The 24,451-nt window shown below is 40.9% G+C and overlaps 1 protein-coding gene across 9 annotated transcripts; it reads right to left on the bottom strand.

Moving 5' to 3' along the window:
• Nucleotides 1-20: 20 nt before the first annotated feature.
• Nucleotides 21-18,855, bottom strand: bhlha15 (basic helix-loop-helix family, member a15). Of its 9 annotated transcripts, none has more exons than XR_006054919.1 (5): nucleotides 18,314-18,855; nucleotides 10,193-10,245; nucleotides 6,990-10,057; nucleotides 6,144-6,335; nucleotides 4,252-5,979 (listed from the first exon to the last, which is right to left on the bottom strand). XR_006054919.1 is itself a non-coding variant. In XM_042225145.1 (3 exons), exon 3 carries the CDS (start codon nucleotides 1,246-1,248, stop codon nucleotides 697-699), a length of 552 nt encoding a protein of 183 aa, XP_042081079.1. In that variant the 5' UTR covers nucleotides 1,249-1,297; nucleotides 6,144-6,335; nucleotides 6,990-8,657; the 3' UTR covers nucleotides 21-696. The 9 variants fall into 9 exon arrangements, 2 of the variants coding, with proteins under 2 accessions (XP_042081079.1, XP_005932928.1); XR_006054920.1 differs by having other exon boundaries at nucleotides 6,990-7,881; nucleotides 9,958-10,057; nucleotides 10,193-18,853; XR_006054915.1 differs by having other exon boundaries at nucleotides 10,193-18,855.
• Nucleotides 18,856-24,451: the final 5,596 nt, after the last annotated feature.

The raw sequence follows: 24,451 nt of genomic DNA, 5'->3' as shown, positions 1-24,451 counted from the left end.
TTTTTTTCCCCCGTTATGATGTTTCACACAAAGTTTGCAGCTTAAACACACATGGAAACACAGCAGGGAGAGGGGATAAGCAAGTAACATACACGTTAAATAGCATCTGTGCCTTTAAGAACTCTTCTGTGTGCAGAAGAAGAGAAATGAGCTACGCGTTCAGATCAAGGGTGGATTATCATTGTGAGCGCTTTCTTGCAACAACACCTCAATATTTAAGCCTTCTGCTTGGTTGTCTTTCTTTCATGGATGCAACAGTTATGGCTCGAGGTTACACTGAGCAGGTTTCTCAAGAGTCGATACAAGAAGATGGCAAGATAACACAAAAGAGAACAATCCCCTTCCCCAGTTTAAACCACAACACGCAAGAAGAAGAAGGAAAAAAAACATGAGGGTGGAAAAAAGCAGCCCTTCTTTCCTGGGCACATACATTACACAACTATGGTCCATTTGGTTTCACTTTCCAGTCTGCATTCTTCATGTCTGCTGTATAAAATCCTTCCATATTTTGCATGGAGTTCTGCACAGCCCACCTCTTGCTAGCATTTATTAGAGGTCTATGATCTGGGGGGGGGGGAAGCCCACTTCCTACAGAAAACACAGCTGAACGTCTCTAAGAGTGTGACTGTAGGAAGTGGGTAATGTTTGATTTGTCCAGCCCTCCTCCTGGTGGCTCCCCTTGCTTTAATCTTACTGTTAGCTTTGCTGGCTGAAGCTATGCATGCTGGTGAGGTATTGGGTGAGACCTTCCTCCCCCTCTTCCTCCAGGTGCTGCTGGTAGCACTGGAGGAGCTTGGCAGCGCTGGCCTCTGAAGGGACCCCTCCAGCAGGCAGGCAGCCCCCTGACATATCCAGGATGATGGTGGTCAAAGCTTTGATGTAATTCTTAGCCAGGGTCAGCGTTTCGATCTTGGACAGCTTCTTCTCGGTTTTCACATGCGGGATGGCCTCGCGCAGCGCTTGGAAGGCGTTGTTGAGTTTGTGCATGCGCTGGCGTTCCCTTTCGTTGCTTTCCAGTCGACGGATGCTGCGCTCTTTGGTGCTGGAGCCGTGCTTGCGTCGCCGGCCTCCTCCCTGCCTCTTGCCATTGCCGCTCCTCAGAGAGCCCCTCCAGGAGCCACGGATCCGGACCGAGGCCTCTGAGCCTTCCTGCTCGCTGGAGCCCGGCTCTGTGTCTGGCTCGAATTCCGGCTCCGGGTCGGACCAGGTCCTTCTGGATGGCTTCACAGCCTTCCCTTTGGATTTCATCTTGCTACTCCCCTTATCTCTGACAGAACAGATCTCAGGTTCAACAAACCTGGAAGACAAGATAGGAGTGTTAAGGACAAGAAAAAAAGGATATAAAGTGGCCCATTTCATAGTTTTCCTTCAGTCAGCTCCAGTTTAAACAACTTGGCATCCTGTTGTATCTAATCAGACTCTTGCAGTGTGAAAACTCCATGATGTTGGTCTGTTACTCCACACTTCTTACCCCACAGTTCAGAGATAATACCCATGTCAAGGTTACACTCACAAAAACAGACCTGGCAGCTCCCAGCAACAGCAAAGCTTTTTAACTTCACTTTAACTCACTGCATAGTTTGGCTTCACATAATAAGACTAAACCATCAGCTCCTAAACTTATTTAAGAAGAGGTTCTATTACTATTATATATTTTAAATGTGAATTTACAAACAGTGACAGTTTAAACTATACTATCACACGCTGTCAGATAAAGCTGTTTTACATAGATAAGTACGCACAATAAAAAAAACCGTGTATTTCTCCATCATCGTCATTATTTCCCTAACCTCAGCTTAATCACACCAACGGCAGTGCTGTGACCGATATGAAGATGAGCAGACACAAGTCAAATTCACTCACAACACAAATGGAAGGGAACTAAAAGCCTTACCTGGGAAATTATACTAATATTCTCCTTCCTGTTTCTTTTTACAGAAAAGGCGTCAGCATGCAGCCGGACATGATCAGCGACATAAAGTCAATTAAAGGAGCAGTGGGAATGAAGGAGCGCGAGAGCAGCACATCAGCGCGAGGCTCACAGATAACTGTCACACGTGAACGGCTACCTGTTGCTAACAGATGTACACGTCGCGCTGTTCAGCCAATCAGAGAGACAGCCCTTTCCCCCGCTAGCTCCGCCCTCAACCCTAAACCTCCCAACAACCTGCTGCTGTTGCTGCAGAAAGCCACAGATGTGCAAGAATTATACTGAACTTACATTTATACTAGGATGTTTTTGATTTTGATTTTTGGGGGATTCAGATTAACTTTGGCTCCCACTAATGTTTTCCAACGATATTTAGTAGTTGGTGGAAGCAGCATTCAAATCCAGGGATCATCTTATATAAACATGGTTAGGGAGACAGATCTAAGTGTCCTGCAGGCTTGTGTGCTTTAATATCTGTGCTGTTCATTTGAGAAAAAGCACAAATAGCAGTCAGAACACGACTATTCAGTTCAGAAAGTGAAATACGTGGAGTACTTTTATAAAATATTAACTAAATAATTGGTTGAATATGCGTACTTACCATTCACAAGTTCCAGCTGACATTTGCATAGATTCTGAGAACAGTGAAAATTTGTGTGCAGTAGTTCAGTGATGAAAAAAATATTTAATTGAAACCCTTTCAGTGTTAGTTTGGCCAGTTTACCTGGTGAATTAGGAATATTCTGATGTGATATTTTTGCGTTTCCTGCTTCCCATTTCTAGAAAGTGTAGTCGTTTTGCAGTTGACAAGCAAAATGTTAAGGATTTACTGGCTAACTAATGTAACTGAGGAGTTTTACTTTACTGTATTTCATTAAAAAAAAACAATTAAGGCAATATAATGAGATTGCAGTGGTGGAATTGAATGGTATGGTCTAATATTTTAAAGACCCTTACAAAAACTGCTCTTTTTTCCATACTGATATGCCGATAACATGCTCAGCAGCAGCATTTACAACTGTGAAATGCTTTTTTATTCATTCAGGTGAATGCAAGTAAACCTTCTTCTTTTTCTGTTAAGCTGCAGACGTGCTCTTACCTTTAAGATAACTGTAGTAAAGTTAGTTCGTCTGAACAGTTAACATATTTTCCATTGTGACTTATCACCTTCTGCTGCTTCATTTGAATACAGTCCTCCAGGCTACAGCTGAATGTAGGCCTCGTTTAAACTTTGCTCCAATATTTGCTTTTCAACAGACAAACTTTTTGAGCTGCATTTTTTGCATTACATTACTTCTGAGGGACAGCCTCAGGCCACTAGAAAACTAAAAAAAAAACACACACATTACAAAAAACATGCCATAAAAGAAAAGCAGAACAACTGCAATTATTAACACGCTCCTTCTTCACATGGAAATGTGATCTGCAGTAATCCAACTGTTTAACTTGGCAGCCTAATGCAGCTGTTGGCAGTTAGGATTACCTTATGTTGTGGTAGCAAGACTATAGAGACAGGGAGGAGTCACTACGGTGAGGTATACTGACTGTTCATCAGTGACTGCATTTGCAGTGTCTGCAAACATCTGGAAGATTATTGACAAACCCTGATGGTTTTCAATTCCACATTTTGCTTCAGTGACACATATACACAGGCAGAGAGACTCACAAGGTTAAATGATTGCAGTTATGCTATCGCAGTGCATAGATACTGGATGTTTATATATCAGGTGATGATTCCTCATTTGGGTAGGTAGGAATACATAAAAATTTAAAACAATGTTGGGGAAGGGCTTAAAGTAATGGGGCAATGGGCTTGTCGCTTCAAGCTACCTGCTTTTAACATTTGAGTTTTGGTGTTTTGAAATTCAATGTGGCGAATGAGAGGTGACTCTGACTGTGAATCTGAGACACAGTGCAGGCTCGTGGGATAGCAATTTGTCAGTCATAAGACTGACCCTGCTTTATCCTCCCTTTCGACTCTAAAGGCACCCATAATTTCCAGAATTAACATCACGTTTGATTTGGGGAGGTCTGAAGCTAGTGATGGAGAACATAATCTGATTAGAAAGGTGTTTACTGAGTTCAAAGGTCAGGAGTGCCCGAGGGCTGTTTTCTCATAGACTTCTACAGTATCAGTACAGTATTCAACAGTATCTATCTTTTAGAAACCACAGGAGTTGCTCCTGACTGGCCTCCACATATGTGGACATCACATTTTGGGTTATTTAGACCAAAATACTAAATTTTGCTCTACAAGGGCCTGATATCTTGGCTCTTATTTTTCTTAAAAACAAAAATAAGGTAAAAAAAAAAATCCCCAATCAGCCCAAATATCAAAGAGAAATTAAAAATGTGTGCCGTGGAAGAGTTCGGGTCTTGGGAGGTTAAGACACATCCACATTGGCCTCACTTTTCAGATCTGGACACTATGAACCAGTTATGCGTTCATAGCTTTGTGTGCTTATTCTTACTATATGGCCTACACACTCACAAGACCTAAACAATGGTGTTGCTGTTTGTGACGAAACAAATCTCTAGAAAACATACAAAATCTCATGTCTATACACAGAAACCACACTGCTTCATGGCAGTTGGCCACTACATTTTTTCTATTCAACAATTTAATGGCTAATGGATTTCTTATTATTTTAGTTACTCCCTTTAGGGGTCACAGTGGATTATCAGCCTCTATCTCACTCTATTTCTATCATCCACCTTGGTCACTTCAACCCACTACTTGTCTTCCTTTGCTCCATCCATGAATCTTCTCTGAGGTCTTCCTCCTTTCCTCCTGCCTGGGAGCTTCATCTTCAACATCTTTGGCCCAATCTTTCCTCTGCACATGCCCAAACCATCTCAGCCTCACCTCTCTAACTTTTTCTCCAAACCTCTTAGTCTGAGCATTAACAACATTAGCACAGTGTTGGGATGTCACAGACACAGCAACGTTACAGGTGTGAAGCTCCCAGCTTTTAGAAGCAAACACTTCCAGCGTTTGATGCCCTTGAGCAGCTTGTGTGCGTTTGTGTGTGTGTGTGTGTACTTCTATTACTCGTGTTGTGGGAACATAAACCTGTTTACACAGTCACACAGTGGGGACTCGCCTCACATATAAGGACAAAAGCCCCAAAAGTCCACATAATGTCAATCATTAGAGGATATTTAGGAGGACGCTTGGCTTAAGGTTACTATAAGTCTCTAATAAATGAATGGGATTTATTTTGATATCTTCTAAAGAGTGTGTGTGTGTGTGTGTGTGTGTGTGTGTGTGTGTGTGTGTGTGTGTGTGTGTGTGTGTGTGTGTTTGTGAACAGTAAGACAGGTCCTGCCAGGTTTCCTTCCCTCCTCAGCTACATTGTATCTAATCAACCAAACCTTGCTGAAGTTGCCTCTGTGGAAATATTATCTTTGCGCTTTAGTGTGCACAGTTTCTGCCTCCATTGGCCCTAAGGCTTACACTGTTTATTTTACCACAGCCGCTGATATGTTCTGAGCTCAACACACTTCAGTAATGAGGCAAGCAAACAGGGCCCCCGCAAGCATGCTCTGTTTGAGCAAAACAAACCGTATAAACAACATATTTTCTTCAACACCAACATTAGCCTGAAAACTACAGCAATTTAAAGATAAAGCGCGACTGCAGAAGCACACAGGAGTTTGTTAAACACACGTAAGTTTCTGTTTCTGTTTCCTACATCGAGTCAAAGGACGCAACCTGGCATAAAGAGTAGCTTCCAAAGCAGTTTGCAGCTGGAAAGGCACCAGCACTCTTATGCAACTCTTATTTACCGTTATTTGACATCATGGGCAGTAATCTTGTCATACCAACAACTGTGAAAACTGAATGCGCTGTCAGAGAGTCCTGCTCGGCTGTGATGTCATGAATGGCAAGTGCGCTGAATCTATTTGGAGCAAAGACGGAGTGAAAAAAAAGCTATTAAAATCCCTGACTCATCATAAAAGGGGGAGGGCGGGTAGGAGATGAGTTAGGGTGAAGAGGAGAGATCTGGACGATTAGTCAGTTTTTCCATTAGGCCAAGGCTGGCTCTCTGAAAGAAAAACAAGTGTGGATGTCACATTAGGCCATGGCGACAGTGAGATGGCCTTAGGCTGAAGGCAGACATTCTGATAGAAAGGCTGTCTTTACTTTACCACGTTTCATAAAAATCACCACATGCAGCTCAGTATGTGTGTGCATTTGCGTGTCACTCACCCTTATCTCACTCGAGGTCGGACTCAGTGACATAGGTGAGGAAAAGGCAGGTTTGGGGTAGACAGCCATTCTCTGGTCTGGACTGGGCAGTCCGGTTATGTGTCTGCAGTAGGCTGCAGGGATGAGAGTGCCCGTCATACTGAAAATGGCAGCTCTTCTCCAAAGCCGAGAAGTCATCCTCCCATTCGAAGGCTGCACGCAAAACCAACCACATGCATAATTAGCCACACTGACAACTGTGTGATATCCTGCAGTGCATGGTGCAACCCTTGGTCTTTTTACATTGTCATAAGCCTTTTGTTTGATACAGATAAAAAGATAAAACTGTTAATAACACTGCCAAATATTATTTAGAATTATAGTGCTGTTGCTGATGGTGATAACATCACCATCATATTTTATGAGCTCATTGTTCCATCTCTCTGTAAATAAAAAGGAAAAAGTAATGTAAAAAAACAACAACACAGTAACTTCAGTGTAGCATTACTTCAGTCAAACTGATGACATGGCTGATACCCTTATCTCCGTCAAATTGATAACTGTCATGTACGTCAGCCTTTCTACAGCTTCATCTGCAAGCCACTTTGCAACCCACCTCGAGCCCAGCTCCTTCTTTTCATGCCGACCCCAATTTTGTTGCTATGGATACCTGCAATAGTGAGGTATTGCTACTGCTCTCTCTGGCTCAGCTTTACATGATGATACTACTAAATATAAATTACAGCATGAATGAATGTGTTAAGTAAAAGTGCAATATGTTTCACTGGTACAGTGTGTGTTTTGCTCTTTTTCTAAATAATGGCATACAATCTACAAAATCACTTGTGTAATTCTTGAAGACATTACCATTATCTTCTAATGTGACGCCTGGCAGGTTGGAGGAATAGCTGCTCATCAGAGACGTGTAAGACTCAAAGTGCATGTCCAGAGTTGGACTCTCCTAAGAATAAACAGGAAGTATTCAGTATTCAGTAACATGGTTGAAACAGTCCTGTTAAAAACATTTAATAAACACATTATTAGCTACAAAAAGATAAAAAGCCTAAAAATGCATTAAAATAAAGGTTAAAGTAGAACAGGAAATCAGTACCTGATCAAACAGGTAGACAATGACATCATCATCAAATGACACACTCTTCCTTATTTTCACTTTCCTGTCCCGTCCGCATGATTCTCCTGGATGATTGTAGTTTTGAGAGGATGTTGGAAGTCTTCTTTGGTTGGCAGTATTTAAATAGTCTCTGTCAACATTTTCCCTCTGGTCATTCTCAGAGTTAGTGTTCGGACAGAAGGGGCATTGGGCAGTGGAGCTTTTCATAGCTGTCGTATTGTTGTTGTCACTGATAAGACAATCACTATTCCCAAGAAAAGTATTGCAATTCTGCAAGGAGTAAATGTCACTAAAAAGTTGTGCTGGCATACAGTCATCGCTGAAACTGATAAACTTATTGTGGTGATCTTGGCGGGCGGCCATATTTAAATTCTTTGTGTTAAAACTGTGTCCCACACATTTAAACTAAGTCTTCTCCAAGTGGGGAATCTGTACCAAAAAGATCAAGCAAAGCAAACGCTAGTTGCTTGATCCGTCGGCGCTGGCGACAGAGGGAGAAGGATGATGATGCTGTTACCAAGGTTGATCTGGAGTCAGTGCTCCTCTACGGTTTACAGGTTGAGCAGCATCTTTGAAAGCTGAAGCAGGTGACTGGTAGTCCCTCCTCGTCATCCTGTATCATCTGACCTGAGGACATCCACAAATGAAGCTCTTCATCCCTGTATGAATGATTCACAATGACTCAAACAGCTTCACCTCAAACTAATTAACGCACTAACCTAATGTCTGACCACCTACATGTGTTTCTTGCCTTGCTGTTGTCGTGGTGATGTTTGTGCTCTCAGCATATTCACAGATTGGCAAATACTTCAATGAATACAGAGATAATACAAGTTATAATAAAATAAAATTCATTATGTAGGCCAATACACTCACTATGTTATAGTTATAATTAAAAAAAACCAATCTATATAGAATATAATTTTACTGTTTGCTCATTTTGTAAATTCTTGTAGCCAAACTGATTTTATCAGCAACAGAGTACCAATGTTTGTTCCACTTATTTACAGGTTTATTTACCTAAGAATGTATTTATTTACCTTGAGAATCTTAAAAAGCATATAGTGAAATGGTAGTTTGGAGTGGAGCAATTTATTATATTTTGTACATTTAGCATACACTATTAAAAATCCAGACATGTGACTAATGAAAGAAAGAATCTTGAACTTGTGACTCCCTAAGCGAGGGAGTTAAACCACTTTGTTGTGTTCTGAGGCCATGTTTGAGTTCTACTTGGAGTATTAGAGGGAGGGGCCACTGCAAATCATCATAAAGTGATTTACCTTTATCCTATGATGTAATATTTCTATCCTATTAGAAAACTTTACACTCCTGCATAGCACCTACTTGGGGTGGTGCATTGATTTAAATACAGAAGTTTCACCCTTGCAAATATTTTTGCAAGGAAGCCCCCCCCCCCAATTCATGCAGCATGACCAAAGATTTGATTCTGCAGTCATGACAGAATAAAGATGGGAAGAAAGAAGTAGTGTGAGGACCAAGCTACAACACGCATGCCTTTATTTACACCACCAAATAAGTCCATATAACAGCATTGGACCGTCACTGCAGTCCAGTAGGGTTGGAGAGGCATGTAACAAAGGAAGAGTCTGAAAATTATGTGAATAACATGTTTGAAGTCATCAGATCTCAACCCAAGATCTCACTTGAGAGACTGGTGGCTTCTTTTTCTTTCTTTTTTTTTTTTAAAGAATGGCGCACTGTCGTTCCTGAATAGTTCGAGAAACAAAGAAAATCAATTGCAAGGAACAATGAGGCTGTTCTGGGGGTCATGCTGGCACACTTAATATTGGGCTTTCCTTTAATATGTCACCAATCTCCACAGTTTCATCACCTACCAGCTAACGGTGTTGATGGCACATGCCAGTTAAAATTAAGTAGTCAGTGCTCAGGCTCAAATTGCCTTTTAAAAATTGTGCTCCAGTAGCTTAAATATTGAAATGGACTTTTTATCGCCTGGCCAAAAACATTTGGATGTTGATGGTGTGAGAATGGAACCTGTCGCAATTTTAAAAATATGACTAAAAATGACATGCATGCTTTTTCTAATTAGGATTCTCTTTTGTGTCTCCTCTAAATACAATTCCTTGGCAGTGTCAGCTTATTAAGGGTTCAGTTGCGGTACCCAGACATCCATTCAGTGTCTCTCAATAACAGGATGTGCTGAAACTGATTTGTCAGCCTTTGCCCGTTGGCTGAAGCAGCGACCGCAGATGCACGCATGCACACAAACACGTACATTATTTGAACACTCACTCCTGAGCCTGAATAAATATCGAAGCCCATCCGTCCACGGAGACAAAGACGCAATAGGAAACTTTCACCGCTCTGCAGTAACCAAGCAACCACTGGATGAGTGACTCAGGAAAGGAAGAGAGGAGCTGACTCACAGCAGCTGTGACGTAAACGATGTGAAAAGACACACACACACTCTCATGGTCGCACACACACGTATGCAGCAGGCCGTAAAGCCTGTAATCTGCCCTGTTTCGGGTAAATTAACACCTCACTGTGTAACAGGTGGACAGACTCGGGATAAGATTATAAAACTTCCAACCAGCCAAACCATGAACAGATACCTCAAAGGTCTACAAGTAAGAAAAGGAAAACACTGCACATTACACCCTTAGTGTCTCCAATTACTACACAGACTCCAAGGCATTATTAAAAAGCAAATGATACCTTTTCCTTATTCCTTTGTTAGTGCATTTCCTCTTAGAAAGCAAGTTTAAACTATCCAATGAAATCACCAGTGCGGCTCCACCCCCGAAATGTTTTAACTCTGTAAAAATAAAGAGAAGAACCTGTTTATCAATTTATATGCGTTGCTGCATCATGACACTGCATAATGTGTTGCACCATAATCTCTGAGCAGCAGCAGCAGGCATGCACAGTACCAGCACATGTCTTTTCTTACCTTGCATTCAGTCGGCCCAAGTAAGTCCCCTGATTTTAATGCATTGCAGGAACCTTATCGAGGAAAAAACAAGAGAGATAAGCTAAGCATACTGAGACGAGAGAGAGAGAGAGAGAGAGAGAAGAGATGGAGAGATGCACAGAAAAGCAGTTGGTGGGGGTTGGATGTGCAGTACACTCTTCCGGGAGAATTCCTGGCAGCAGAGTGCAGGACGGGGATCAATAACTTATCCCGTCTAATGTAACACATCTGTCCTTGCTGATGGAGAATAGCAGCAGAGTGAATGTCACAGTGACATGTAGACTTATAGAAAATCTGTGATACTTTGTGGCTGTTACATTATTCTCAAAGATGTTACAGCATAAAATATGTAAACACGTGTGTGTTGGCAGCATTTCTTTACACTTTAAAATAAAACGATAAAGCATTTCTTTATGTTTTCCTAGGGAAATGGAAAATGGGTGCAATGATTTGTTGAATTATGTGCAAACATATATGGAGAAACAGTACATAAAGAGCCTTTTGTTCTGTCCTCTGTCGAGATGATCCCACAATGCTTGAATAATGTTGATGTCCAGGCTCTGAGGATGCCAATTCATTTTTTTGTCCAGGTGCGCCTTTAATGCACTGGCAAGGTTTTTGCAACCACTGTCATGTTGAAAAACGAAACTATGAAACTGTTGTCAGTCAAACTCTTCTAAGATGTATTACAGTATTGAATAGTGGATCAAAACCTGACGGTACTTTTATATGTTCACAGTTACACAACTTTTAACAAGACCCTCAACATCACTGGCAAAAAGCAAAAAACGCAACTCCAAACCATCACAGTGTTTTCACGTGGTTGTACCTCTCACTTTCCTCTCTCCTGAAAAAGAGCAGTGCAGCATTTTCCAAGATTTGCATGAGAAGTAATTTTGTGACACACTACACTGCTGACATGCACACAAAGTAGGGCAAGTCAAATCTCAGAAGTAGAACCATTTACAGCTTAACCTTAATATTTGCATATTTGCCAACAAAAGTGTTTCCCTTGAAAAAGGAGTTTCAAATAAAAACACAACATGACCAAAAGATAACTTCATGCATTAGAATAAAGTGTCCAGTTTGTGTCTGACCTGCTGAAGATAAAAAAAAAAACCTGTCTCCTTAGCAGTGAGTTGGTGTCCTAAGAGTATATATTCCACGCATTTGTAAGGCCAAATACTTGGAAAGACCCCGACAGTCTCATGAGTATTGTTTCAACAATGAATAGCGCTCCCTCTAGAGGTTGGAAGCAGAATAGCAGGCAGTTTTAGGAGCCGTTCCTACTGAAAACTGGAGACCTGGCATAAAAAATAAATACATTCAAACCCTGATATAATAATATGAAATACACTTCCTACTTTATACATATTAGACTGCTGCTAACAGTTGCTGTAGGCTATAATATGTTTCACCTAAAGATGGAAATAATATTAAAGCTGCTTCTGCTGGATCATTGCAGCTATAAATAATATGTTTACCACAGCTGTTGACACTGCTTCTGCACATTGTTCCCCTTTTTTTCTGGTTTTACTTTTTATTATCACCATACAGCTTTTCTGTTGACTTAGTCCTCCCCTTGGCAACAAAATCACTGATGCTGGAGTTCTGCTTTACATACCCAGACAGCATCAGGATGTTGTTCCCAGGAGGAAACAGCTTTCACCATTCAGTCCATCTCTGCTTTTCAATAGAAAAAAAAAAGGATGTGAACCAAGCCAAAGAGACGGACAGATGGTGTTTCCATACAGAATTCGTCCTTTTTGCTTATTGCCAAACTCCTCCTTCCGCTCATTTCACCAGTGTAGAGTCATCTTCCCGGGAATCATGTCGCACGGCAACCTTCATCCATATCAGGTCAGCCAGGGCACCCTGACTGCTTACAGTACAGTGTTTCAGTACAGTCAACGTTTTATTTGACTGGACTTAGCAGTACATATGAGAATGTGATGGAGTGGCAGAGCTGAAAGCCTTCTCACTGGCACAAAATGCGAGCTTGTTCCGGTCTATTTCACGTTCTATTTTCACATTGGAGCAATGATGAATGTGTCCTGTCTGAGTTTCCCATAATCAGATATGTCGACAGCTTCTGCATCCAAATGTCAGATGTATGATGCAGCTTTAGTTTCGATCAAACAGGAAGAAGGCCGGTAGCTGTATTTTATTATTTGCTGTAGTTTATTATTTCTCTAAAGTATTGGAGAAGTGATGATAGTCAAGCTGGCTTATTTTGGGCCAACTCATCATGGCACAACCTGTGACATCATTTGGAGCAGGCATCAAGAAGTGAAGGAAAGGAAAGACAAGAATTAGAACTGTGTTAAGCTCAAAAGGGGGAACACAGTACAACACTGACTTGACACATGTGACTTGAAGAGCTTTTGAAATTCATAATTGGCTAGTTTGGACTGGCTTTGGGTCACCGCTCCAATTGAGTTGTAAGGAGCACAGTGCATGCCAAGAGATCTGTGCGACTATCCTTTTACACTGTAGGCGCAGAATCATCATATTCAGCCGGCAGACGGCAAGTGACACCAAACAATCCGTGAGAGGAGGGTAATTGGAGATCACTGGGCTTATTCTGAGCGTGCCAAGTACACGGTGCTCAAGACCCCTGAGAGAAACATATGGAGCTCCAGTCCCTAAAGCCACTGTCTTGGCAGCCGTGGAATGAGACACGGCAAAGCACTGTGGGTAATGTACAGCAGCATCCAGTAAGAATGCCGCTGGTGCTCTTTGCAGCCTTTATTTGGACACGGCTCGGTCTCATGGGCGCAGATGAGAGAAGCTGAGAGGGAGTGAAATGCTACACTAAAAAAACATCATAAAGCGTAATAAATATGTCACCCTGTTGGTTTAAGGTGTGCAGTCCTAGCAGTAATAAAACTGTAACATCCTCTTTTTTTGGAAAACTGTTTGAAGGAAAAGCCGGTGTGCCAGCTCTGCATCTGTGAAATGAATGACTAAGCTGCTTCGCATCAGCTGTACAGTGCACAGCTCCCTTTGCAGAGAGAAAATATTTTAATAGTGGCTTTTATGTGAAGACATGAGTGTGTAATCTGTCTCAGATCATAGGCCCTCTGTTGACAGCAGTACACCTGCTCTTCCAGATCTCTGAGAACACTGCCAGTCTGTCTGAACTAGCCAGTGCCAGGGGGCATACTGCATTGGGGAAGGCGTGACTGTGTGTTTGAATAAAAAAGAAGCGGACAGACAGGTATAGGATCAGACAGGAGTGTATGAGAAGCTCGGATCTTTGTCAGCTGGGTAGGGATGAGGTGGAGTTGGGTGGGATCTATCTGAACTCATTCTTTGGTGATATGAGGACATAAAGTGTAATATATTAGTCTAAAAAATGTAGGCTACTTCAAGAATGACTTGCACAGGATGGGAAATGTGAATCATTTTAATATATCCATATTTTAATTAGATATTTAAGCCACGAGCCCATTATTGTTCTATTTTGGGCATGTCAAACATTTGGCCTCCAATCTGATACCCAAATCTGGCTCTAGCTTTTTCAGTAAATTTAAACATTTGTTTATGCCATTTTAAGCTCAAATAGTTGAGATATTTCTTTCGTTTACTACAGAAGCATTTCTTTCTCATGTAGAAAAACTGGTGTATACTGTTGAAACTGAACCGCTTTATCTCATATTAAGATCTCTGACAGATTAAATGTGTGATTAAACTTCTTTGCACTGAAAGCAGGGGGGTTTCGCCGATCTGGCCCACTTAAGGTCAAAAGTGGCGCATGGTGCAGAATTGCTTTGACATCCCTGTTCTACTTCCTTGGGATTACTAATTAGACCTGGCCTCTGAATTTGACTCCATAACCACTAAATAAAGGAAGAAGTGAAAAATATGAAGTGAAAAAAAGTTGAATGACTTTGTTTAAGGAAAATGACATAAAAACACAAGTTTGCTGATGCAAAGGAGCTGACCTTTATTAAAATAAACTTTACCTTTAACATTTTTTTCTTAGTGATTAAAGAAAATCACACATTTAGGCTTAAAAAATGTTCATCTTATGAAGTGGATGTTTTTTTTTTAATACTGGTACAGATCATAAGAAACATTGAAAACAGGAGAATAGTCCAGCCTCCTACCACTTGGTGGCAGTAGAGTGTAAAAGTTAGCCTCAAGTGGCGTATTAAAAATTGCTAAGTACTTTATTTCACACACTAACACACAAACTGTAAAGCATCCTAGCAGGGAAAATTGGTGATGCTACATTTGCGATATTTGATTTTCCAGACATTCAGAGCAAGGAAGAGAGCAGCTTTTATCACTTAAACCGCTACATCAGCCGGTTGGTGCAACCAACAAACCAAGTGGTGAAAGGCCTGACCTGTCTGTCACTTGGTAGCTGTCGCACTTATCCTTGTAAACACTTACCTCATCCAGTGCTGTAATCAAAGTGCTGCTAAGGGCGCAGCTCAGCAGGGCAAAGTGATACTACAGCATTAAAAAAAGTGAACATGCAGAGTTCATACATGTGAGAAGGAATTTCCTTAAACTGTCAGGACTGCTGGCGAGCCAACGACAGAGAGAAAAAGTGTTAAAAGGCTTGACTGTGACCTCTGACCTGTACATACACACTCACATTTAGGCACACATACTTGATCACAGCTGCGGTGCTCCTCGACTGGTTTGAAGTGTTTTTGAAGGAGCTGAGTTCAAGCACTCGTTGACAGAGCTCTAATTTACACACACACACACACACACAGGCACACAGACAGCCCTGATCAGATAAGAGCAGATCTGTTTCAGCGGCTAATCTTAAATGTGATGAGATTTACAGGGGCTTGTGGCATTGGAATATACATAACTATCTTTATTTGGGAATCAAGCTCTGCCCAGGGCTATATCCTCTATCTCACACTATAGGAACAGGAAACAGGACACTATGCTTTCATGATGAATCCTTTTATATAGTGGCTTGTTTTGGCCTGTGGTTCTCAGCAGTTGTTGGTTGGACCCTGTAGCAAACAATAAAGCCTGGATCACTTACATAAATCACTGTCTGTGAATACAGTTCACCGTGCCATCCTCGAATCCAGGTTAAAGCTCTGTAATGCAATGAAGCTATGTGTTGGCTGATTCAGAGACAAACCTCACTTAAAATGGACTGAGGCAAAGTGGAAATAGTGAAATGCCTCAGTTTAAACATTTGAGATGTCTTCTAAAATATGGGTTTTTGCAAATCAATGCATTCTCTTTTTAATTACATTTTGCGTCTCTACTTTTTTGGAATTCTGTTTGTATATAATTACATTACCATAGACTATAAAGCATTGTTCAATCCACTTGACACACTGTTACATTGAAAGGTTACAGTGTTAACCAGTTACCACCTCCAAGCAATTTTTAGGTTGCTACTTTGCACTAAAATGAACACCACGCGACACAAACTGCCAACATGTAACTGAAAGTCAAGGGCTGTGCTTTGGCCAAAATTATATGTAAAACTGCTCCTCAGACAGACCACGCAAAAGAGTGTCTCATGTCTGCTCCCACATGACCTGGGCTGCTCCCACTGGCTGCCACTTGCTGTCACTGAGACACTTCCTAACAGGGCGTGGGCAGCTCATGAGCAGTAAAACAGCTGATTTAAAACAGGGTTAAAACCAGGGACATTGTAGAGATAGCATAACAGACAATTTATAAAGGATTTCCACCTCAAGATATTTAATTTATGTCATTTCCTTATTTAAAAAAATGTCCCCTGTAAAATGTAATTGTTTACGTGTCACACAATAGGTATATTATGTAGTGCTGTGCATCCATACATAGACCTACTTTAATCAGGAGGCAAATCAAGTTCAGGTGGCACTGGTCTGCATTCACCTGAAGCCTGAGAAAGGGAACACTCTAGTATAATATCCACACTGGAGTTAGTTGGTTGTGGTTGCTAGGTGTACTAACATGGGCTAGAGTAAGCTCATACTGCAGTGCTTAGACCAGGGTGACACCCCAATATGTACATTATAAATGTCAATAAGTCTTTGAAGCATCACAGTTTACTTACTGATTACCCCACAGGGTACCTTTCTTGTTCTTCATTATAAACATATTACATGTATGTGTGAGTTTTATAGCTTTAAGCAACTTAAAGGCAGCAACATGAATACACACACTCAAGCAATATGCTTTGGGTTCATTCAAAATTGCGCACACTGTCTCATTGTACTGCATACGCACACTAACCAGTTGCACAAGAGTGCATCAAAACAGTGCATGGATGAAATAGAATGGCATGCACACATGCACATGCACACTGAATGCCACAGACAATCACACATTTAGTGCTGAAAGACAGGTGCCAAAACAGAAGCACAAGACTAAACTGTTCCAAAGACAGAGGGTGGTGAGCAGTCCTGGAGGGTGGAGTTTAAGAGTACTTTTGGAGGGCTGGTCTTGGCTGAATTTCAGAGTGTCTCTGACATGCCCACACCGCAGCTGGTCAGATAGAAATAGTCAAAGGTGTAACTGAGCCCAAAAAGAGGAGGAGCGACCACTTTCCCTGGACGGAAGGACGAACAGGGTGCCTCTCTCACTCATGTCTGAGAGGCCGAGCATTGCAGGCATTAGTGGTGGACTTAAAGATTTAGTTTAGCATCAGTGGAACATCAAGTCTAACCTGATGAGCCATCATAAATAAATAAAGCAGATAAATGATGTCAGGATTTGATATCAAGACTGTAAAGTGCTTAATAAAATATATAAACATGATTAATAGTACATTTAGCGGGTGATTTAACTGATCAGTCCAGATTTGATTAACCCTCTGACTCTTCAAACCTTTTGGTAACATTCAAGAATTATACTACAACTAACTACAACTGAAAATTAGGCTTCATGACAAAGTAAAATGACATCAAGAAAAAATGTGTCCAGGGCCAAAAGAAAAAGGAAACTAGCCAAAGGTCCTGCGGGAGGTGCAGGAAGCTGTAGACGAGCAGGGAGCGCATTGTTTCACCTGCACTGCGGAGAGCCTTCCTGCAAAGTCATCATAAAAATCCATCATCTAACGCATGCACCTGGATAAGCCAGGACCATGATGGAAATAAGTCTGTTGTTGGGAAAGAAAAACTGTGGAAATAGTCTGCTTCGGGTAAACCTTCGCACTTTTCGGTGGTGCAGAAAGTGCAAACGTCTGCAGATGTCAAAATTACTGCTTATTGTCACAGATTTGCAAACTTTGCATAAAGCTGTTTGTAGTATGTCATCATGAGACACTAAAAACGGGGGGTGAGAAAAAAAATTCTTGCTCTGTAACAAAAAATTGTGAAAAATTGTAAAATCCAGAACTGCAGTACATTTTATTACAGTCCATGTCTGATAAAAAGCAAGTGTTACAATTTTCAAGGTGATGGCACATGTTTAACATAAAGGATATTTACATATTCAAGTGTATGTTAGACACCTTATGGCTAAAGCTGTAAATAAACAGCTGGTGTTGGTCCTGAGTCTTAGTGGCAGGGTTCGCCTGGTAAATGCAATTAGCTAACTATTGCAGATTTGTTCAGGAAAAGCATTATATGTTATATGGACTCCACTTTCACAGCCAGTGGCTCCCATAAACCACCCATCTTCATTTAAGCTTTTTACTCAGGGATACTTGTGCATGCATGTCGAAGGAGCCCAGGTTTGAACCACCTGCCCTACAAATCAATCAAAAGCCCACTCATCCACCTGTGCCACAGTCATTAAATCACTCGTACTGAGACTTTATGAGCAAGATTCACAGAAAAAGCCAATGATGAGACAAAACTGAGAGTTGGGGATGCTGATAAAGTGAAAGTGAGAAGAAAATATTGAGAGAGACAAAGAGAAAAAACTGAAAATCATGAGCATTACATGTCAGCTGACTGCACCCAAGGATACAAATTTCCAAAGCTATAAAACTGAAAACAACTGTCATGATGATGGTGAGATGATGCCCATTTAAAAAGTTTCATATTTGTATAGCTTTAGATTTTCATTTAAATCATAATGCCAAATCTCCGTGGTTGTTTATGCTAATAAATTAGATGCAGATACACAAAGAGAAAATGCTGTTTTTCTGCCTATCAAAGGTGAAGTGCAACCTACCTTCTGTTAATGGGAGCTTTACCTCTTCTTGTTTCCAGTCCTTTTGCTGGTTGTCCCATTACTCAGTGTTTCTCATTTTTAAAGGGAGAAAGGGGGGAAAGGCAAATATTGCTTTTTTGATTTGTGAGTGCACAATGTTCAAATCCAAGTCCAAAAAACGAACTTGTTAGTACCCGTGAGAACTCATTGCCTTGAATAAATCCTTGTAGCTCATCAGACCACTCCCTGCTAAGCTGCCTTACATGAGACAAGACTTTTTGCAGGTGCAGTAGACAAAAGGTAAAAGCATGAAACGTAGCAAAAGATCTGCATTGTAATTTTCTCTTCTCTTGTTGCTTGGACTCCCTTACAGCTGCCCGTCTGTCAGGAAAAGAAAAAAGAAACAAAATGCCCCAAATCACGATGTGTTTTGGACTGATGCCTCATCCCTATCTATCTCGCTCTGTCTGTCTTTTCCTGTCTATCCCATCCCCCTCTTCCTCCTCTCATCCATTGCTCCATCACACAGGAAGTCTGGTCTTCCTGAAAACAAGTCTCCGAGCATGGAAAGGGACAAGGACAAGGGGGGCAGGTACGTGTGGGGGCGCAGAGGATGTTTTTGTCATTCCACTGCCCCTCTGGTTACTGCAAGCCTCAATGTAGTCCATCCTGAGGAAGCCAAGCCCTCGTCACTCTGGTCAGGCCTTGGGCCCACACGTGCTCCCTCGTAGGGCCGGTGTGACGCAGTAACTGTAGCGCTGGAGTAATCCCTCCAAACAAACGCTGTTTCTTAAAAATCATAAAGGCTTTAACAAGCAGGAAAAAGTCAGCAATAATCACAGCAGACGATCAAATGTAGCATACAGCAACGCTGTGTGGTGAGGCTCAGTGTTAGAACAAAAGTCGAAGACTTTGCCATCTATCCAGCCTCCATTTCCTGTATGTAATCACTGCAATCTGCCAAGCCACCTGCAAGTGTGGGAATTTATCTGCACATGGTTTTCCACAGAGTCCCACTGACTGATTTACAGTGTAACAAAAAAATGGACACATTGTCCAAAATGGGAAGTTTTAGTAATAATCTTCAAAAGTAAAAACATTTACTAACGTAGCTATGCTTTTACAGTTCGAGTGAAAAAAACTGAATACGTTTCATGCTCTGTAAAAAGCTGGATATTAAAGGTGCAGAGAAGTCAGGCTGCTTTAAATGCAACAATTCAAATCATTTGAGCGACATATTAAAGTGATAAAGGGAAAAAGAAAACATTTAGCTGGAAATAATTAAGAACAATAAAGAAATCCTAGAGTGGGCACAGAAACACCTCCGTCAGTGACTCTGCTTCATCTCTGCATCCACAAATATAAGTGAAATCTGCAGCCTGAAAAGAAAAAAAAATACATATTTAGAAACACAGACGTACCGCATTACTGCAGTTATTACCTCTGCCATGTTTTTGGTAATGTTTACGAGTCTGTGTATGCGTCATTCTGTCTGTAACACATAGTAACAGCTTAGCAGTCCAATAACATTTGCCTTACATCCACCAAAGTCTTCGAGGTCAAACTATGGTGGGTCAAATTGACAGAAAGCCTTAGAAACTATGATTCTTGTAAGTGTAGTGTGCATTGTCAGCATATAGAAAGTATCATATAAAGATTTAAATATCATGACACATTTGACGTGTGACCTCTCATTCAATGTCAATAGATTGAGCTGAAAGTCAAAGTGATAATAATGCCATACAGAGTGTTTGTTCTAAGGTAAAATTATAGCCATTGTTTGTGCTGACAAATATAGACATATAGAAAATAATATTATGGGATTTTAAATATTACACTACTTTGGACCTCTGATCTCTTCAAGGTCGAATAAGTCAAACTTTTTTAAAAAGCATTTTATTTTGAAAACTATGCTTAAAATCCTACTTCCTTTGTTTGCATAAAAATCACGTTGTCACAATTTACCTCTGACCTTACTTTACGATTTCACATCTGCCTTAAAGAAACTATTTGGAAAGAAGTTTAAAGTACAGTGTAATTAATTTCAAGTAGAGTGTAATTTAGCTGAAGAACAATGATCTTATATTGTAAGTACGCTGTACTTTTCAGGATGTGTTATGGAGCAACCTGCCTTTTTATATCATAATGTTTTACATTGTTATTGAATATTTATTCTGCGGATGCACACGATGAATAGTGTATTATTTAATTCATCTTTTCTTAAGATTACTTAATTTACTTATAAAAATTGCTTATGCACAAATAAGTTGCATATCATTTGCTTCTGCTTTCTTGTATAATACCTGGAAGTTAGGCAAGGTTAAGACACTCCACAATACGCTACATGCAGAGAAAATTAAGATGCTTTTACCAATTATCAGGAAATTAAGCCGTTTTTAAAAATGCTTACAGTATAATTATTTTTTATTTCTTTGTAAAAACCTAGTGTACCTACTTTTAAGTATTCGTAACAGCTATAACTATGTTGCAATGTGCATATTAATACAATTACACCTTTAATGCATCGTATCTAAAAAATAATAGTGCTCAAAATTATCTCAAGTGTATTAAAGTATATTAAAGAATTAAATTTAAATTATTATTTTTTAAACAGGGCAAATAACAAAAGCCTGTACTGCAAACTTCTAATAGTCAGTTTAAAACAAAGAAAACAAAATTATTATGCATACAAAATGCATTACTATTCCCTTAAAAGCAAATACTGCAGAGAGTGTGAGCGGCCTGAGCAAATGTTTGTAGTTTGCAGTGTTTTGCCAGAGTAATACTGTGTGAATATAATAGAGGGGGGGAAAAATCTTACTTTAAGACGTGCGCTTCTCTTTATTCTCTGAACACAGTAAGAAAACGTTCGTGCGACGTGTCAGTATATATGCTGGTATTTCTGAAACACATATACTTCTCCAATGTATGCTCAATCATCCAACTATGTCCCACTTTTTGGGGCATACTTCTCCAAGCTTGTGAGAAAAGGCACAGCGATCCATACAAAACTAAATGCATTTATATTAACTGTAAGTCTAGTGTGAATGTCTATTATATGTTCCTTATTTTCTAAATGCTAGATGTAGTATTGCTGGAAACAGTGTGGCTGTGAGCGGAGACAGCTCCATGGAGCAGAGCCTGAAAGTGACAGACTCCATAATAACAGGATGTTTACAGCATGCGGAAGCCCTGCCAGGGACAACCACAAGCAGGCAGCAACTTTGGCTGTGGCTGGAAACACGAGTGAAGAGGAAATGCAGGCCGGCCAGATTCCCTCCAGATGCACCGAATATAACCTCACTGACTGCTGTTTTGTTTACACAGAGTCTCTACCTGCTTGGGGTCTGTTTAAGTCTTTCTTTTTTCCACAGTGACCCCTGGAGAAAGAAAACACAGCTGTATGATGGCACACAGTGATGGCTGATGGGGTCAGCTGCAGGTGACAGTGAACAGACAGAAATTGGTGGTTTCTGACATTTAGGGTGGGTTGAAGCTTGTTCACTGTCACCAGCTGTTTCTTTTCGACCATCAGTGTTCAAATTTTGCACCAGACATCACTTCTCCAATGAGCACTTGTGAACTTGAGTAAATAGTAGTGTAAGTAGTAGGGTGTGAATACTTCCTGTTTGCCATAGGACAAAAAGGCCTGCTGTCACCTGGTGGGTATCATCATTTCATCTGAGTTGATCTGATCAGATTCCTTTGGTGTAAAGAATTTTATCAAAACAGTTATAAAAGAGAGCTTGAGTGTGTCTTTAAGCTTTTTGGACCAGGACAGAAGTGGCTACATGGAACAGGGTGAGTTACAGTTGAGTCACATGCACAGAAAGCATTCTGATCTGATATATAAAATCACCTTTTGCCAAGACAATTTTAGTGTGTTGTTCATTTCTGTGTTTCTTGTTCACTTGTCACTTCACTGCTCTCGGTCAGGCTCTTCTTGGAGAACTCTGTGAAGGAGCAAGACCTCTGACCCCAGCAGACACCAGAGCTTTCCTCCTGGAGGGAGACTTGGATGGTGACGGTGAGATCGGCTGGGAAGGTCAGTGTGTCTGAGCACAACTAACCAAAGATATAGAGTTCACATTTTTATTTTTGTGCTTTTTCAGGCATGTGTATTTGATTTGATGCCATAGTCACACATCTGTCTGCTTCCCAGGTGTTGCTGCCCATTCTAAGCTTGACATCACTTCCGCTTTCCCACGATGTAAAGCTGATTGTGACATCACTAGTCTCGTCCAATCAGCTTTTTGCCAGCCTTCTTCGGGCCAATCAGCTGTGATTCTGTGTACTTTAAATCTCACTGGACATTAGTCATTGTCCCTTGCAGATGCCTTCATGCAACCCACCTCCTCCCCATCATCACCTCTCGCTCATCTTTCAGGCTCCATTCAAGCCTTCATCTTCATCTCCACCACCAGCATCTAGACTCCAGGGGGTCCTACCATAATCCCTATAACTGCTGGGATTTCGTTCAGTGACGCGCCATCGGAGTCTAACCACCAAATACCTCAAACTGAATTCTGTATATTAATAAATTATGTTCAGTTCCATCATAAATGATCCCTCCTTATTGAAATGAAGACAAGCACTCCTATAGAAAACAGTAGGAACAGCTTTAAAAATAGGTCTTTAGTCATCACATGTTTATTATATAATTCAATTCTAATTTATATTGTACCATTATATTTATTCGCCAGCCTTGTGGTCAGGTCTTAGTCTGAAAAAACAAAAATCATTTTCACACTTTTTTTTTCTTTTTGTGGTTTCTTTGTTTATGAAAATAATAAAGGGCACTCATCATTACAAACAATGAGCAGTGATTGCAAAGAAAAATCTTTTCCCGATTATGTCTGTTGTCATTTTGAATCCCAGATAAATACCAAATCAAATGGAAATGGTCTAAAAGCTACTATGTGGTGCACTGCTCAGAGAAAGCAACATTAATCATAACTAATAGTGATTTTACTGTCACTAAACCAGCTGGTGCTGGTATCAGTGGCAGTCACCAGCTATAACATGGTCTCTTGACAGTGATCTGTCATCCTTACACTGTCTTTTACTTTGCAAAGCTAAAATGTAGCTGGTGTCTTCATCTAATATTTTTATTTTTCAGAGTTCTGGTCAAGTCTGCGCAAGATCTGAATGATTTACTGCATGGGGATGATCCTTTTCCTACAGTAAACCCCAAGTTAGATCTCGCTTCTCTGCTTTGTGTCCCTGCTAGAATATATGTTTCTTCATGGTGTGACGTTTACTAGCCAGTGAGAGACACAGATGAGTAGTTACAGTAAAACCTACTGTTTTGATGTTATATTGAGCACTGGGTCACATCCAGGCTAGCCAAGGGGGTTGGGGAGGAGTACACAGGAGACTTTTGAGTCTCCACTTAACCGCATGTGCAATTTTCCAGTCAGCAAATGAAGTCGCCCCAGTTTAACACTCCGTGCGCAGTAATTGGTGTGAATATGTTTACATTTAGTGTCACAGATTAGTAGGCAGAGGACTCACTCGCAGGACTCTGAAGTTTAGAGAGAAGGTGAGGGTTTATTTGCAATGTGACACCAAGTGAGAATATATACATATATACAGTGGAATAGATAACACGGGGCTCCAGGGAGTAGGGCGGGGTCCGAAGGGAAGGTCCAAGACGGGGGTACACACACGCTCTTCTTCCACTTGATCCGTAACTCAAAAATGTCCACACTAAGAAGCTCACGCTCACTCACACACATCCACAGAAATCCAGACGGCAGGGAAGACGGGCAGGGAGTCTAGAAGGCCTGTACACAGAGGAAAAAACAAAGTCAGGAGGAAACTCTAGGGGATCAAAGGAACACTTTCATAGGCAACGCTACACTGACACTTGGTAATGTGACGATCCAGCGAGGAAGCAGCCTCTCTTGCCATCTTAAGTAGTCTGCCAGGATCAGTGTGAATGAGCCACAGGTGTGTGTTCAGGGTGGGTTCAGAGGCGGGGAACCAAGGTCCAGTTCCGCCCTGGTGGGAGAGGTTAAGACAAAAAATACACACACCACGACCTCTCCAGATCTTGAGAACCATGACAGTTTATCCTGTTTCAGATCTATCCGTGTTCCTTGAAATTATTTTAAAGAGGTGATTGATTGATTTGCTATAGATGCAAAAAAAAAAAAA

Source organism: Haplochromis burtoni, unplaced genomic scaffold, assembly GCF_018398535.1.
Source record: "Haplochromis burtoni strain Fernald_Lab_line unplaced genomic scaffold, NCSU_Asbu1 Contig_162, whole genome shotgun sequence".
Classification (NCBI taxonomy): Eukaryota; Metazoa; Chordata; class Actinopteri; order Cichliformes; family Cichlidae; genus Haplochromis; species Haplochromis burtoni.
This window is presented reverse-complemented; position numbering and strand designations above follow the sequence as displayed.

What these genes read in the sequence shown, in the direction of transcription:
- bhlha15 (XM_042225145.1), bottom strand. Translation starts at nt 1,248, where the DNA reads ATGAAATCCAAAGGGAAGGCTGTGAAGCCATCCAGAAGGACCTGGTCC.